Here is a 15,828-nt window from a genome sequence, read left to right as displayed (position 1 = left end):
TTTTTGCATTCCAATCTTTGGTGAGCATGCATTGTATGCAGATTTCTGAGGTACTTCTGAAGAGCAGGTGGGTGCTGCAATAATGTTGTAAATAGGAAAAAAGTCACTCACCGCTGAATCATCCCCGTGGTACCTTTATCCCTCTGGTCTACAAAGCAATTTTGTTTCGCCTGCTAATCCTCTCCTTGCAATCCTCCCACCTTCCTTTGAGCAATGTGTAGGTCAGGAGCATTGTCTTGTTGGCATCCACTGAATGATCCCTCCCCCCACCTAAATTCCTGACTAAAGGTACGGAGCAAGAACGTGACTAATGAAACACCAGGCATTTCCTTTTCATCTTGGCTACAGTCATTAATTCACAAGCATTTCTCTTCACGAAGAGTAGGTGTTGAATACATGCTTTCCAAATGACTCAGGTATAACAGCCTTTGTCTTTTATTTATCGGGTAGAGTCCCTTGTTTTATGGCCAGGAGAAGGAATTAAATAAACATTAATTAAACTGATGAATGTTATCAGCACTTTAAAAGTTTCTGTTGACTGAATAGGATCTGAGTAAGGAATCCTCACGTCTTTTGAAGCTTAGCCTTTTACTACATTGCAGAATTGTGGGGTTAGTGGCTCCTTAACTCCGAGTTTTGGGAATTACACCTGTTGAGTAATAATTCACAACCAGGGGAAGATCCGGAATATTCAGATACCGTGGGAAACAATTGCTGAAGGACTACCTGTTTCAGGAACATCTTTGTGTATTTTATGGTCGTTTTCTTTACTGCCTGTGTCCCCGCCTCCTCCCACGTGCTAGCTCAGTGAGCATGGAAGGGGGACCACACTGCCTTGGCACTTGCCACAGTGAAAAAGTTAATGGACATGTTTTGGATTTTGTACTTCGCTTTTGAGATTCCAGTTGTATATCAGCCCAACTCATTTTTGGTAGTCAACCTAAAGACGTTTAACATTTTTCATTTCATTAGAAATAAGACAGTTGTGAACAAAGACAGTGGAATTGTATAAATGTGTTTGCTATCTTTTTAAAATTTGTTTCCTGTAGATGTTAGATTATGCTGGGTGGGCTATCAAATGCTAATTCTTTCCATTTTTTCCTGAGCTATAGATCATGATTATATTACTAATTCTTTGTTTATATCATTTATTTACTCAACTGTTACTGAATCCCTATTTTTCTCAATAATAAATAGTAAATATTGAGTACTCTTATCTATACTGTAAAAAACTTAAATTCACAGAGTCCTTGATGACAATGATGCTTTAAATTGATAGAAATGTTGTACATTTCAAGGTACTGTCTATGGAGTTTTCAATCAACTTTATGGGGATTTTGATCTTTAAGAATCAATATTCTATTAATGTTGATCCCTATCATTTTTCTTACTTTTTCTCCATGTTCTTATTTTTCTGCTACTTTTTAAATGTAAAAGTAATACTTATAACCAAATCATGAAAAATGCATAGCTAATGCATTTAAAGGATAGCTTCAATATTTCTTATTGAAGTTAGGGGTATTTTATTTTTTGGGGTCTATTTAATGATTACTGTTTTTCTTTGTTAGCAAATTGTTCAAGCTTTTTGTCAATATTTTAAAATTAAAATTATTTGAGTTTTATATTAAATTCATTAAGTTTGTATTTATAGTTAAAATTATTTTTTTCTGATTATCTTTTGTCTTTAACTTTGTGGTATCTTTACTGTGTAGAAGCTTAACATATTTCAGACAAATCCATCAATTTTTTCTTTTTTAGCTGTTGAGTTTTGCATCATACTTAATAAGCCAATTACAAACACTAAGATAAAAATATACTCTTATTATTTATACCAATTTATATTTTACTCTTAATATTAAAATTCTTTTTTTTTATTCAGGGAAAGATATTTATTTGTTTATATTTTTAAAAATATATTCTATTGATTATCCTATTACAATTGTCTCTTTTTTTTCTCCTTTGCACCCCTCTGCTTGGTACCCCTCTTCCCTCTGACAATCCCCTCTCTAGTTCATGTCCATGGGTTGTACATGTAAGTCTTTGGCTTCTGCATTTCCTGTACTGTATTTAACACCCTCCTGTCTATTTTGTACCTACCAATTATGCTTCTTATTCCCTGTACCTTTTCCCCCATTCTCCTCCTTCCCCCTCCCAGCTGATAACTCTCCAAATGATCTCTGTATCTATGATTTTGTTCCTGTTCTGGCTGTCTGCTTAGGGGTTTTTTTTTGGTTGTTGTTGGTTTTTTTTTCAGATTCAGTTGTTGATAGTTGTGAATTTGTTGCTATTTTAACCTTCATAGTTTTGATCTTCTTTTTCTTAAATAAGTCCCTTTAACACTTCATATAATAAGGGCTTGGTGATGATGAACTTCTTTAGCTTTACCTTATCTGGGAAGCACTTTATCTGCTTTTCCATTCTAAATGATAGCTTTGCTGGATAGAGTCATCTAGGTTGTAGGTCCTTGCTTTTTTTTTACTTGGAATATTTCTTGCCAGTCCCTTCTTGCCTGTAAGGTTTCTTTTGAGAAATCAGCTGATAGTCTTATGGGCACTCCTTTGTAGGTAAAGGTCTCCTTTTCTCTTGCTGCTTTTAAGATTCTCTCCTTATCTTTAATCTCAGGTAATATAATTATGATGTGATTTGGTGTGGTCCTCTTTGAGTCCAACTTGTTTGGGACTTTCTGTGCTTCCTGGACTTATATGTCTATTTCCTTTGCCAATTAGGGAAGTTTCCTTTCATTATTTTTTCAAATAAGTTTCAGTTTCTTGCTCATCCTCTTCTCCTTCTGGCACCCCTGTGATTCAGATGTTGGTGCATTTGGAGATGTCCCATAGGCTTCTTATATTAACCTTGCTTTTTTTGACTACTTGTTTCTTCTTGTTGTTCGGGTTGAATGCTCATTTTTTCTTTATGTTCCAAATCATTGATTTGAGTCCCAGCATCCCCCTGTTCACCGTTGGTTCACTGTAGATTTTTCTTTATTTCACTTCGTGTAACATTCATTTCTTCCTTTATGTTGTTGCCATATTCAATGAGTTCTTTGGGCATCCTGATCACCAGTGTTTAGAACTCTGCATCTGATAGGTTGGTTAGCTCCATTTCATTTAGTTCTTTTTCTGGAGTTTTGATCTGTTCTTTCATTTGGGCCATATTACTTTGTCTCCTCGATTTGGCAGCCTCCCTGTGTTTGTTTCTGCGTATTAGGTTGAGTTGTGTTGATTCTCTGTCTTAGAAAAAACACCTGTAAATTTTGTGGGGCAGAGCTTTAGGTAATTGCCAGAGTGGGGCAACCTCCTTCATTGCTTTGTGATTCTGTATGAGGGGAGGGCTCAGAGGGAGACAGTGTTGCTCTCTAGCTTCTGGAGGTTTGCCTGGTACTTGCCCTATTTCCAGTCACTTCACCCACACCCTGTATGTGACTGGCACCCTTCCAGCTGTTGCCCTGGTGCTGAATCCCAGAGTGGGTGGGTCTGCATATGTTTTAAGGTCATGCAGGCCCTTTAAGTGGAATCTCCTGAAAATTTGGCAGTTTTTTCCACTGCCCCGTCCCCTGGTGGTTGTTACAGCCAGAAGTTATGGGGACTTATATTCCTGGTGCTAGATCCCCGGGGTTGTGAGGGCTGGCTGGGCCTGGGATCACTTGCTCCCCAGTCATCTCTCCCAGTTTTTATCCACCACATGTGAATGTGGGTTCACCTATTCTGTCTCTGCCACAGCCTCTCCATGTCTCCTCGCCTCTCCATCCATCTCCAAGTTTCTGCCCTTCCTACCCATCTAGGTGAATGTGGCTTATTTTCTTGGTTGTTGGACTTCCATACAGTTTGGTTTTCTGACAGTTCTGGGTGTTGTTTGTTTTGAAGCCTAGCTGTAATTCTTTCTGTGATTGCACAAGAAGGCAAAATGTGTCTAGTTATGCGTCCATCTTGACCGGAAGTCCCTAAAATTTCTAATCAGCTTAGAATGTATTTTTGTACATCACGTGGTAGAATTATAGATTTATTTTTTCAAAATTCAGCTGATTTTTAAATCACTATTTATTGAATAATCTATTCTTCCCCCATTAATTTGAAATATTACCTTGACTTAATTTTTAAAATAAAGAAACTTCTCATATAAAGGTGGTTCTATTACATTGATCTCATTTTGCATCAGAATCACAATTTCTTGTTATAATATTTGGTAAATTTTCAAATTTTGAAATATAACATCATTATAATTACTTTAACTCCCTAGATTAATTTGGCATCTGTTATAACAAATTGTGTAGTGATTCTCAAATTGTAGGGGCCCTGGAACCTCATCAAAGTGGGGCCTCAGGATCCTATCTTTTTTCACAATAATGATATTTGCATTTTCAATGTATTGACATTTGCATGAATGGTACAGAAGCAGCGGAAGGTGAAGCTGCTGATTCCTCTCTACAAATTGAGCAGTGGCCCCAATCTCTAATGGCGGACATTGTTTTCCTCACCAGCACAGGCTTGCTTTAGTTCCAATAGCAGCTTAGTTTCCTGAGGCCTTGCAATGCTGCCCTGGTCTGCTTGGTTTTTCTGATGCTGCCAAGGCTGCTTGTTGCTCAGTTTCTGCTGGTACCACTTGCAAGGGCAGAAGGTTTATCCCAATATGCCTGTCCTCACTGGGTGACGTGGGAGTGGGGGACAAAACCCTGGCCCTGGTTATGCCTGTGACTTGAAAGGCAGGCGCATTGCTTAGGTACCTGGCTGTAGTGTGGCATCTGGGACACCCAGGGACTTCATTGCTGCCCTCCTGGAGGTGGATGACACTGCCCACAGATGGCCTGGTTGTTAAGTGGGGTCTGAAAGATCCTAGCTCTTCCCTAATGCTGCTAGAAATGAGCAGGATGGCTATCTGTGCCCCAGCAGAGGGGCGCACATTGGACAAGTCTGGGGCTCTGTTGCTGTGTCTGCTACGGGCAGATCAGACAGCTGCTGGGTGCGGCTTTGCGGTGGGAATGGGGCAACCAGGGGCACAAGCTGCCCAGCAGCGGTTAGGCCTCCCCATTAATTCTTTGTTTGAGCTCCCTTCTCGGTCTTTTGGCCACAGCAGGCAAGCTTTCTTGTGGTTGCTGTATGCCTTCGGTCCGCAGTGTGTGTCTGCAGGGAGATAAAAAGAGAATCCAGGGAATTTACCACATTGTCATTCCTCAAGCCTTGAGGCATCCGACCAGTCTGCCTTCTACCCAACTCAATTAAGTTGTTTTTTCTGATGAGTCATTTCACGGGTATTTGCTTGTATTTACAGGAAGGACCAAGAAATAATGAGTTTGCATGCTCTTGTTTTAGAATCAGACATCACTGTGCATGTTTTGAAAAATTCAAAACATTGAGAGATAAAAATAAAACAAATTGTCAAAGTAGATTGATTAACTTTTGACATCAATTGTCGTAAATGTTTTATAGCATGTTTGTTTGTTTATTTTTACAGGGATTATGTTGGAATATGAGAAGAGTGGGGAACTGAAGACCAAATCCATAGATTTGCTCGATCTCCGTCCCAGGTAAGCTGGCTGCACGTCGCACCATGTGTATCACGTCCAGTCTTTCATGGGAACGCCTGACACCAGGCGATGTGTGGATGAGCGGTGTGAATTCAGACAGTGCATTGCTTTCAGAAATGCTCTGTGCGGTGTTATTTCTGCTTGTTTCAGTGAGTGCTACTTGAGTGTTTTGCTTAGTGAGGAGAAGGTGGAAAATGGATCATTAGTCTGTCCTTTCCTTTTCTAAATACAACTTAAAAAAATAGACCTTTTAGTTTAGAATAGTTTTGGAAAAGTTGTGAAGAGAAATTCCCCACACACCCATACTCAGTATGCTCTGTTATTATCATCTTAGATTAGTGCAGTACATTTGTCAATAATTAATGAACCAGTACTGGTACAGTAATGAACCACAATAATAGTACTATGTTACTGTTAACTTAAAACTGTCTTTTATTCAGGTCTGTTTTGTTTGTCTCTCACCTAAACCTCTTTTTCTCTTCCAAGATCCCCTCCAGGATCTCACCTGACTTTCAATTGGCAAGTCTCCCCGGGCTGCTCCTGGCTGTGAGAGTTTCTCAGGCTTTCCTTGTTTTTGATGACTTTGACAGTTTGGAGGAGTGCTGGTCATTAAATTTTAACAATTTTACTGAGCTTGTTATTTTCTTGGTAGATAACCGTCTGATAGCGCCGGCTGCACGCCCTCTTCCTCATGAATTGCCCTGGGCCACGGTTCAGAGGACCAGATTTTTGTCTCTGAAGCTTGTGTGCGCAGAGGAAATCCCCCGGTGAGGTCGTGTTGGCCAGGACCCATTCCCTGTGGGAGATCGTATGCAAAACTCCGCTTCGAGAGACAGAATCAGAATAGTGGTTATACCTGTGTGAGCCTGCGTTCAGATAAGGCGAAGATATCCTCAGTGGGAGAGGGAAAAAAAGGACAAAAACACCGCGATGTGTGTTTTAGAGTAGCACCCCAGAGAAATAAGTGATTTTCCACTGTGGCTGTCCTTTTGCTTTGTCCTGGTTCATTGGGAGGGGACCAGAGACTGTCAGCAAAGGGCCCTCGCACAGAACCAAAATGTAACAGTAGCGAGCTGCTCTCTAGTTTTAAAATAAACCCAAACGAATGGCCTCATGGCTGGCCAGGGCAGCTGCCAGGTCTGGAATCTGGCTTAGGTGGAGAACAGGTGTGGCTGAGACCAGGCTGCTTAGGGTGGGGTCCATGTGTTATTCCCAAGAAAGTCCTCAGGAGGCATTTTTGTTGTTTAAATCAAAGAGTAAACAGTAGCAAAGATAATGTCATTGAATTTTGTCTGCATCAATCCTATCAACCCTATTTAACCTATTTTCAGGGAAGACAAGGCCTCGGATTAAATCAAGCCCTTTTGCTCTTTTTGTAAAGGGAACATATTATTCGTGCGGTTATGCCAGCAGGTGCAAAGTCCCGTTGTTAGGACACTCATTTTTTTTTTAGTCAGTAATGACATATTTGCACCTTCTACATGTAAAGTCCTAGATTCCAGTTTATGAGAAGCTATGAAGATGCTAATTGTAATTCCTACCTCCGTGGGCCGATTGCCTAATTTGAGAAACAATTTGTACGAAACAGAAGTACATCCTGTGAGCGGTGCAGATAAACTTTGACACGAGAGGCTACTTCCAGCTAGAGATTCAGAACAATGCAGATTTGTGTTTAAAAAGCATAGATCTTTAGGACGTTGTAGTCATCCTATAATGTCAATAAACGTCTCAAGGTTTTGTTTTTAAAGTGTATATACTTTTTTCTAGTTCTGCTCAAGAATCTGGAAGTGCCCTGGCTGGTGTAGCTCAGTGGATTGAGCGCGGGCTGTGAACCAAAGTGTTGTAGGTTAGATTCCCAGTGAGGGTACATGCCTGAGTTGCAGGCCATGACCCCCAGCATCTGCACATTGATGTTTCTCTCTCTCTCTCTTGCTCCCTCCCTTCCCTCTCTAAAAATAAATAAATAAAATCTTAAAAAAGAGTCAGTTAAAAAATAAAAGAATCTGGAAGTATCCTGCACCAAAAATGCTTGCATTATATATGCCACACTGGGGCTACTATGCTGGAAAACAGCAATTAGGATTGGACTGCAGGGTTGGGGTGTGTGGGCTAAATACCTGGTTAATTGAGATCTTGCTAAGAAATCTGTACCGATTCATAGCATTTGTTGGAAACTTTTCCAAAAGGCATTATTATGTTTTTAATTCTTATGAAAGCATGATTTTTTCACCAGCTGACTGTCTTGGAATTTATCAAAGGCATCATTATAAACCGTCTCTGCTTTATTTCCATTCCAAATATTCTGGTGGACTGTGTATTTCCTGAGAGCCAGGACCGTATCTTACACACTCCCAGCACCTCGGCGGCAGCAGGTTCTCAGTGAATGTGAACAGACTGAGTCATCTCCTAGCTCACGCCTTGCACAACACTGGAGCTTGGGAAGTGTTTATTGATGGAGAGAGGGAGGATACTCACCAGAGTTTGAGTTTCTGGGAAGTAGACACTGAGACAGCGGTAGGTGGGTAAAAGGTTGCTGGGCAGGGACACCTGTGACAGACCAAAGGCTGAAGCAGGGCTGGGCAGGGGGAGCCCTGAGCCACGATGGCACTGACTTGACCAAGATCTCTGATGGCCTAAAGGGGAGCTCTGGAGCACAGCCTGCTGGTTAGAAGGATCTCGCACAGGCTCAAAATGGCCTGACCCTAGCTAGCACCGCCCCTTTGCTCGGAGGTGGGCAGGGGCCGCGGAGAAGAGCGGGCCCTGAGTGCAAATACCGAGGTGGAAACCCGAAGTGGCTGCGGCGGGAGGTTGTCCACTGGAATCACCACCTCCCTTCCTTGAAGGGTGGGTGCTAGACAGTGCGCCCTAGATACGTGTTTGGTAAAATCACCCCATTTTAAGTGTTTTGTGGTTTATAGTCATTTGTAGTTGTCTTGATCTAATATTATTCTGGATGAGCAAAATTTGCCAGAATTGCTATAGACTATTTGAATACTGGGGAAAACCATGAATCTGGGCTTGTCAGACCAGTTCTCTTGCAGGGAAATCAGGTTCTTGCCAATAGGGAATATTAATTAAAATCATCATTATTCTTTGAATGTTTATTTTCCATCAGGTGCTTTTTCTTTCCTTAAAACTATATAAAACCTAACCTTTCTAATCCTAATTTTTTAAATCACAAAGATAATTACAATAAAAGCATAACATTAGAGGGTTGTTGCAGAATTAAACAAGAATATACATAAAGTGGAAAGTATAGTAGTACCAGGAAGATTTTTTAAAAAAATCTTATTTTATTTTAATTGTTGTTCAAGTACAGTTTTCTGCCTTTTACCTGCATCCCATCCCACCCCGAAGCCCTCCCCCCCTCCCTCCCGTTTCCACGCCCTCCCCTTGTTTTTGTCCATGTGTCCTTTATACTTGTTCCTGCAAATCCTTCCCCCTTTCCCCTGAAATTCCCTCCCCTCTGGTCATTGTTTCAGTGTATTTGGTTATATTTTGCTAGTTTGTTTGTTTTGTTGATTAGGTTCCTATTAAAGGTGAGATCATATGGTATTTGTCTTTCACTGCCTGGCTTATTTCACTTAGCATAATGCTTTCCAGCTCCATCTAAGCTGTTGCAAAGGGTAGGAGCTCCTTTCTTTCTTTCTTTCTTTCTTTCTTTCTTTCTTTCTTTCTTTCTTTCTTTCTTTCTTTCTTTCTTTCTTTCTTTCTTTCTTTCTTTCTTCCTTTCTTCCTTTCTTCCTTTCTTCCTTTCTTCCTTTCTTCCTTTCTTCCTTTCTTCCTTTCTTCCTTTCTTTCTTTCTTTCTTTCTTTCTTTCTTTCTTTCTTTCTTTCTTTCTTTCTTTCTTTCTTTCTTTCTTCTGCATAGAGTTCCATTGTGTAAATGTACCATCATTTTTGATCCATTCATTTACTGATGGGCACCTAGGTTGCTTCCAGCACTTGGCTATTGTAAATTGTGCTGCTATGGACATCGGGGTGCATAGGTCCTTTTGGATTGGTGTTTCAGGGTTCTTAGGATATAATCCAGCAGTGGAATTGCTGGGTCAAAAGGCAGATCCATTTTTAGTTTTCTGAGAAAATTCCATACTGTTTTCCATAGTGGTTGTACCAGTCTGCAGTCCCACCAACAGTGCACTAGGGTCCGCTTTTCTCCACAATCTCTCTAACACTTGTTGTTTGTTGCTTTGTTTGTGATGGCCAATCTGACCCTTGTGAAGTGGTATCTGATTGTGGTTTTAATTGGCATCTCTCTGATGGCTAGCAATACTGAGCATTTTTTTTCATGTGTCTCTGGACCCTCTGTATGTCCTCCTTGGAGAAGAGTCTGTTCAAGTCCTTTACCCATTTTTTAATTGGGTTGCTTGTCTTCTTAGAGTGGAGTCATGTGAGTTCTTTATATATTTTAGAGATTACACCATTGTCTGAGGTATCATTGGCAAATATGTTTTCCCATATGGTAGTACCAGGAACATTGAATACATGTTCACTTAAAAGAAAAAGAAGAAAAAAATAATACAGAGAAAAAGCTCATGTTCAGAACCAGCATGCACCTGGCCCCTTTAGGTAAGCCAACCAGAATGTTTGCACCCCCGACCCCTGCTCCCACGCAGAAGTCTCAGGCAAGGCAGGTGCCTTCTGGAGAACTCAGATGGCCTCCATCCCTGCCTCAGTGCTTTGTATTGAATCACAAGACCCCCCGCCCCCAGCCCCCCTCCCCCGCCACCCCAGAAATCTCTTGGTAGAGATGATGGTGTTCTTGACATTTTGTAAATGCTATGCTTTATGAAACAGTGCAACCTCCTGTAATGAATGCATATGTGATTTTTGGCCTGGGGAAAAGTAACGTTCTCCTTGGGAATTTCAGTACTGATGTGGATGCCCTAGTAGAAGAGATACAGAGAGCAGAGCCTCTGATCACAGCGTCACGGTCAGACCAAGTCAAACTTTTAATACAGAGACTGCAAGAGAAACTCGGCCAGCACAGCGACCACAAATTCTACCTCTTCAAGGTAATGCACGCTTTGAGAACGCGAGGTGGGACTTCAGTGAGTTACCTGAAGTCCGATTAATGTGAGGTGAAATACAAATCCTGTGTTTTTTTTTCCCTCAGTGCCTCACATATATTTGCCAAGGCTAAGTTTCAATGGATGTTTGTTGAATGAATGAAATTCAAACATAGGTTTAATAAAGGGGTTTAATAAAGATTTATAGTAAATATATTTTTCTTTATAATGATAAATTTAAGGATAAGCATTAAGGCAGCTTTAAGTTATTGAGTAATTAAAATTATTTCTTCCAATTAGAGTAATATTAAGAAGTTGTTTTTCATAGTATATCAATATTTCAGAAGTTCATGTGAAACAAATTATATTTCAGTAAATTATTTATTGATATGGATTATATAACAGCTTCATGCAATGTAAGTATGCTTACTTTTCTTCATACTTTTGATTATGAAATTAAAAGTATAACAAATACAGTCACTTATTACTTCAGGAACAGCTTTCATTTTTTTAATTAACACTTAATAGTTAATTCTAGAATTGCTTCATATTACATTAAATTTATATGATTTAAATATAATTATAATAAAATATAATTATTATTTACATACTTGACATATTCTATCTGACAAAATATTCAGGCAATCTTTTGTATTCATTCATCCATTCAGTTGAGGTTGTTCTTGTAAAATTTCTTTGTCCAGAAGGTGGCACTGTTTAACTTCAAATGGGAGTGCTATAACTAAACTTGACCTTGTAATTTCTCCTTTGAGGGGAATACTGATGACAGTGAGAGAAAGCACTATTAACAGTAGTTCTACTCCGGTGGCAGACATAACTGAGACTGTCCCAGCCTAGTCTATCACTCTGTCCATAAACAGACTAATTTATGTACATTTTTCCAATAAATATTAAGCATCCACTATGTGCCAGATAATGTAGGGGTTGAAAGAGAAATAAAATAAGACATATCATGACTCTAAAAGAGCTTTAAGATTCAAAAAGTAATACATTGTGAACATATTTAATATATTTCTTCTATACACTGTTCATGCACATATACAAAACCATGTGTACTATGTAAAAACTACTATAAATTAGTGCTACTTGATATTTTATAGCAATAATTTATCTTAAGGGTAAAGCAGAAAACACAGATTCAGCTATATTTTCATGATTATTCATAACTACCAAATATATGGTTGGTCAGCATAATAGAAGGTACAATGCATTTTTCCTCATTTGTTCACATACTGGGTATTGTCCACTTATTAATGTAATTAAGACAAACTTGAATATTTTTGTTGGTTTGAAGTTAAAATGAATTAATTAAATTTAATTTTATTTGAGCTAAAGCAAAGGTGTTTTCTTTCATTGAAGGTTCTCCGAGCACACATACTGCCACTGACGAATGTTGCCCTTAATAAATCGGGCTCTTGGTAAGCTTTTCTCTTTATTTTTTAAAAATAATTTTGCCCTGGCTGGCATAGCTCAGTGGATTGAGCGCGGGCTGTGAACCAAAGTGTTGCAGGTTCGATTCCCAGTCAGGGCACATGCCTGGGTTGCAAGCCACAGCCCCCAGCAACCACACATTGATGTTTCTCTCTCTCTCTCTCCCCCTTTCTTCCCTCTCTAAATAAATAAATAAATAAATAAAATCTTTAAAAAAATAATTTTATTAGACTTCACTTACAGAGCAGTTTTAGATTTCAGAGCACCAGAAGATAAAGAGACTTCTCGTGCACCCCCTGCCCACGCGCACCTCACAGCTTCCCCTCTGATGATGACGTCCCCCAAAGTGCCGGGCATTCATCACAACTGGAGGACCTACAGTGACAAACATTGTCACTCAAAGTCCACAGTTTTCGGGAGGGCTCGCTCTTGGCTTTGCAGGTCCTGGGAGTGGACAAATGTGTAATGACATGCACCCACCATTCTGGTGTCACGCAGAGCAGTTTCGCAGCCCACAGACTCCTCTGGGCTCTGCCTGTTCACTTCTGTTTTTATTTTTCTATTTCTATATAGTTCTATTATTTATAATATTTAACACTCATGGGAAAAATTCTTTTTAAAATATTGTATATGTGTAAGGTGTACAGCATGATGATTTGATATACATATACATAGTGAAGTAATTATTAGTCAAGCTAATTAGTATTATCATCCCACAGTTACCTTGTTTTGTGTGGGAAATTATTCTGTTGGCACATTTCCATTAATCCATATGGTGTCATTAGCTGTAGTCATCATTGCCTGTATATCAGATATCTAGACTTAGTCATCCTGTGTAATTGTAACTTTGTCACCTTGGACCAACACCTTCTGGTTTCTCCCATTCTCCAGTCCCTGGTAACTACTCCTGTTCTGCCCTCAGCTTCTATACCTTCAACTTCTCTTTAAGATTTCACATATAAATGAGATCAAATAGTATTCATCCTTCCCTATCTGGCTTATTTCACTTAGCATAATGTCATTTAGGTTCATCCATGCTTTCATAGCTGGATTTCCTTCTTTTTTAAAAAAATTTTGAAAAAGATCTTATTTATTTTTCGAGAGAGGGGAAGAGAGGGAGAAAGAGAGGGAGAGAAACATCAATGTGCTAAAGCTACATCAATCATCAGTCAGTTGCCTCTTGCACAACCCCAGCAGGGAACTTGGCCTGCAACCCAGGCATGTGCCCTGACTGGAACTCAAACCAGTGACCTTTTGGTTTGCAGGTCAGTTCTCAATCCGCTGAGCCACACCAGCCAGGGCAATTTCCTTCCTTCATATGACTGAATAATGTTCCATTACATATATCACATGTGCTTTATCCATTCATCCCTTGACGGACACTGAACACTGTTTCCATATCTTGGCTGTTGTGAATAGTACCGCAGCGAACGTGGGAGTGCAGGTGTCTCTGCGACAGTCTGGTTGCTTTTCCCTTGGGCCTGTACATCCACCCACAAGTGCAACTGCTAGACCATATGGTAGTTTTACTTTGAATTCTCGGGGAAACCATCATAGTGTCTTCCATAATGACCGCACCCATTTACGTCCCAGAAGGAGAGAAGGAGAGAATGCTCAGAGGAGGAGCACAGCTACGCTGCCTCTCCACCCGCCTGGTTGGTCAAGCTTAGACATCAGACTCTGTGTTCACTTTTTGTCATTCCCACTTGACATTCAGACTGGATATTCAATTTGGTGCCTTTTTTTTCTGTGTTGGGGAAATATTGTTCTTAATGGAACATGTAAGAAATAATTAAAATACTACTATTTTACTTTCAAATATTAGAGGTCAATATACGACCTTTCCTTTAGTAGACTAGTCATGTGGAAGAATTGTGAAATATTAAATGAATGTTTACTGAACACTTGTTAGTGTGCCAGCCATGCTCCGGGCCCTGGGGATGGCGGTGGTGAGCCAGGTGGGTAGAAGAACGAGCAGGTATGAAACGAACGGTGTGGGTCTCCAGAGACTAGCGCAGAGGTGGCTGTGGCTGCTGGGAGACAGCCAGGGCCGCTGGCCTGGTGCACCTTGGGCAGAAGTTTTGAATTTTCCTCTCGACTGCTGGAAAGCCTTTGAGGAAGGTTAAAAAAAATAGCTCCAGTTTTGGTGAGGAAAATCCACTTGTAAGGACTGTTTATGAGCCAAGACCCATCAGAAGATGGTTTCATTTGTGTAGGCAGGCAATGGAGGTGCTGGAGCTGGTGAGAGCGGCCACAGCAGGGATGCATTTGGGGGCTGGGGTGACGGAATTGACCGACAGGTGGTGTGTGGGATGTGAGCGGAAGAGAGGAACCAAGGATGGTACTAAGATTTTATGGTCTGGCCCACTGAAAGGTTGATGTTAGAATTGCAAAAAGTGTTAGTGATGATCATTATTTAATATAATTATTTTTGTTATGAGACTGGTTATTGGCAGGATTACTCTTTATTTTATTTATTGGCTCCGTTTTGGTTTGGGATGACATTGGGAAGTTTCCCAGGCAAAGGACTGAGATATTGCCTCCAATTTAACTGTCTGTTCTGCATACACAGTTTCCATTGTAAAAAGCATGATACGTGGGGATATCGCCTTGCAGGTAGAATTGAGGTCTCTATTAACTCACCTGGTGACTTATTTCTGTTCCTGCGTTAGCTTCATCACCGGGAGCTACGACCGCACCTGCAAGCTCTGGGACACGGCGTCTGGAGAGGAGCTGTACACCCTGGACGGGCACAGGAACGTGGTTTACGCCATAGCCTTCAACAACCCTTACGGGTAACGCCACATTCCCTCATTCCCCGTTCATCCATCCATTCATTTATTCATCCCTTCCTCCACCGATGGGGCTGGGAGGGGGGAGGAAAGTAGGAAGACAGAGAACTAAAATGTACTGTGTGCCTGATGCATGCTTTGAAACCCTTTTAAATAACCACCTTCAGTGCTTAAAGGAGTTTAGGGATTGGGATTACCGTCCTCAGGAAAGTGTATGAAGTTCCAGTTCCCGCCCCAGGATCACACAGTTTTAAAGTGGGGAGCAAGATGAGCTCAAGGAGGGCCGACTTTGTCCTTGGGAGCCCTCGGACTGGCAGTTCCTACTGGGATTTGTAGCACTGGGTTGGTGCTTCTGGAGAATGTGACACGCATTGGTAAAGTGGTCTACTTTGTTAGGAAGTTCATTTATGGCCTTACCAGATAGAAAACAATGTGTATAGTCACATGCTAAATAGCAGTACCAAATACAATAGAACGTTTTTAAACTGATCTGTAGTTCGTGGAGCCAGTGGACTTCCCAGGTTTTCTGTCTCTCTGCACGACGTACTGCTGACAGCCACGGCCCCTGAGTGCTTGCAGCAACTGGGCTAACCACTGGACGGGCAACTTCTCTGCCCACTGGTTAGGTTCTAAGCTTACCCAGAGTCGGTTGCGTTTGTCCATGAACCTGGTTATGCTGGTTGTGCTTTCGGTTGTAATTACTGTATTTTGCTGTGTATAATGTGCACTAATATTTGTGTGCATTATACATAGCATTATTATACCCATGATACATAATCGTTATACCCATATATAATGTGCATACTTATTTTCCCCTCAAAAATCTGGGCAAAAAAAAGTGTTCATTATACATGGCAAAATACATTACTTAATTTAATTAAATTTTGCTTATAACTAATGAAATATGAATGTGAAAATGAAGCTGTTTTTCTGTAAAAACACGGAAAAGGGAAATATTTGCAAAAACTTACTAAATGAAGTTGTAGATGAGGTTAATTTAAACATTGGAAAACACATTGTAAAAACTTTAAAAAATTCTGTATTTGGATTGTTC

General features: G+C 40.4%; 1 protein-coding gene across 2 annotated transcripts in view; it reads left to right on the top strand.

Moving 5' to 3' along the window:
* Nucleotides 1–15,828, top strand: part of DAW1 (dynein assembly factor with WD repeats 1) — a 38,853-nt gene that overhangs the window by 4,547 nt on the left and 18,478 nt on the right. For both annotated transcript variants that reach the window (XM_045854491.1, XM_045854490.1), the window contains exons 2-5: nt 5,449–5,521; nt 10,392–10,536; nt 11,911–11,969; nt 14,655–14,777. In XM_045854491.1, coding sequence (XP_045710447.1) covers nt 5,454–5,521; nt 10,392–10,536; nt 11,911–11,969; nt 14,655–14,777 — 395 coding nt within the window. In that variant the 5' untranslated portion in view covers nt 5,449–5,453. The remainder of the gene's footprint in view (nt 1–5,448; nt 5,522–10,391; nt 10,537–11,910; nt 11,970–14,654; nt 14,778–15,828) is intronic.

Source organism: Phyllostomus hastatus, unplaced genomic scaffold (assembly GCF_019186645.2).
Source record: "Phyllostomus hastatus isolate PE091 unplaced genomic scaffold, TTU_PhHast_1.1 phas_contig_137, whole genome shotgun sequence".
In the NCBI taxonomy this organism is placed as follows: Eukaryota; Metazoa; Chordata; class Mammalia; order Chiroptera; family Phyllostomidae; genus Phyllostomus; species Phyllostomus hastatus.
The sequence above is the reverse complement of the archived record's forward strand: the minus strand, read 5'-3'. Positions and strand labels throughout refer to the sequence as shown.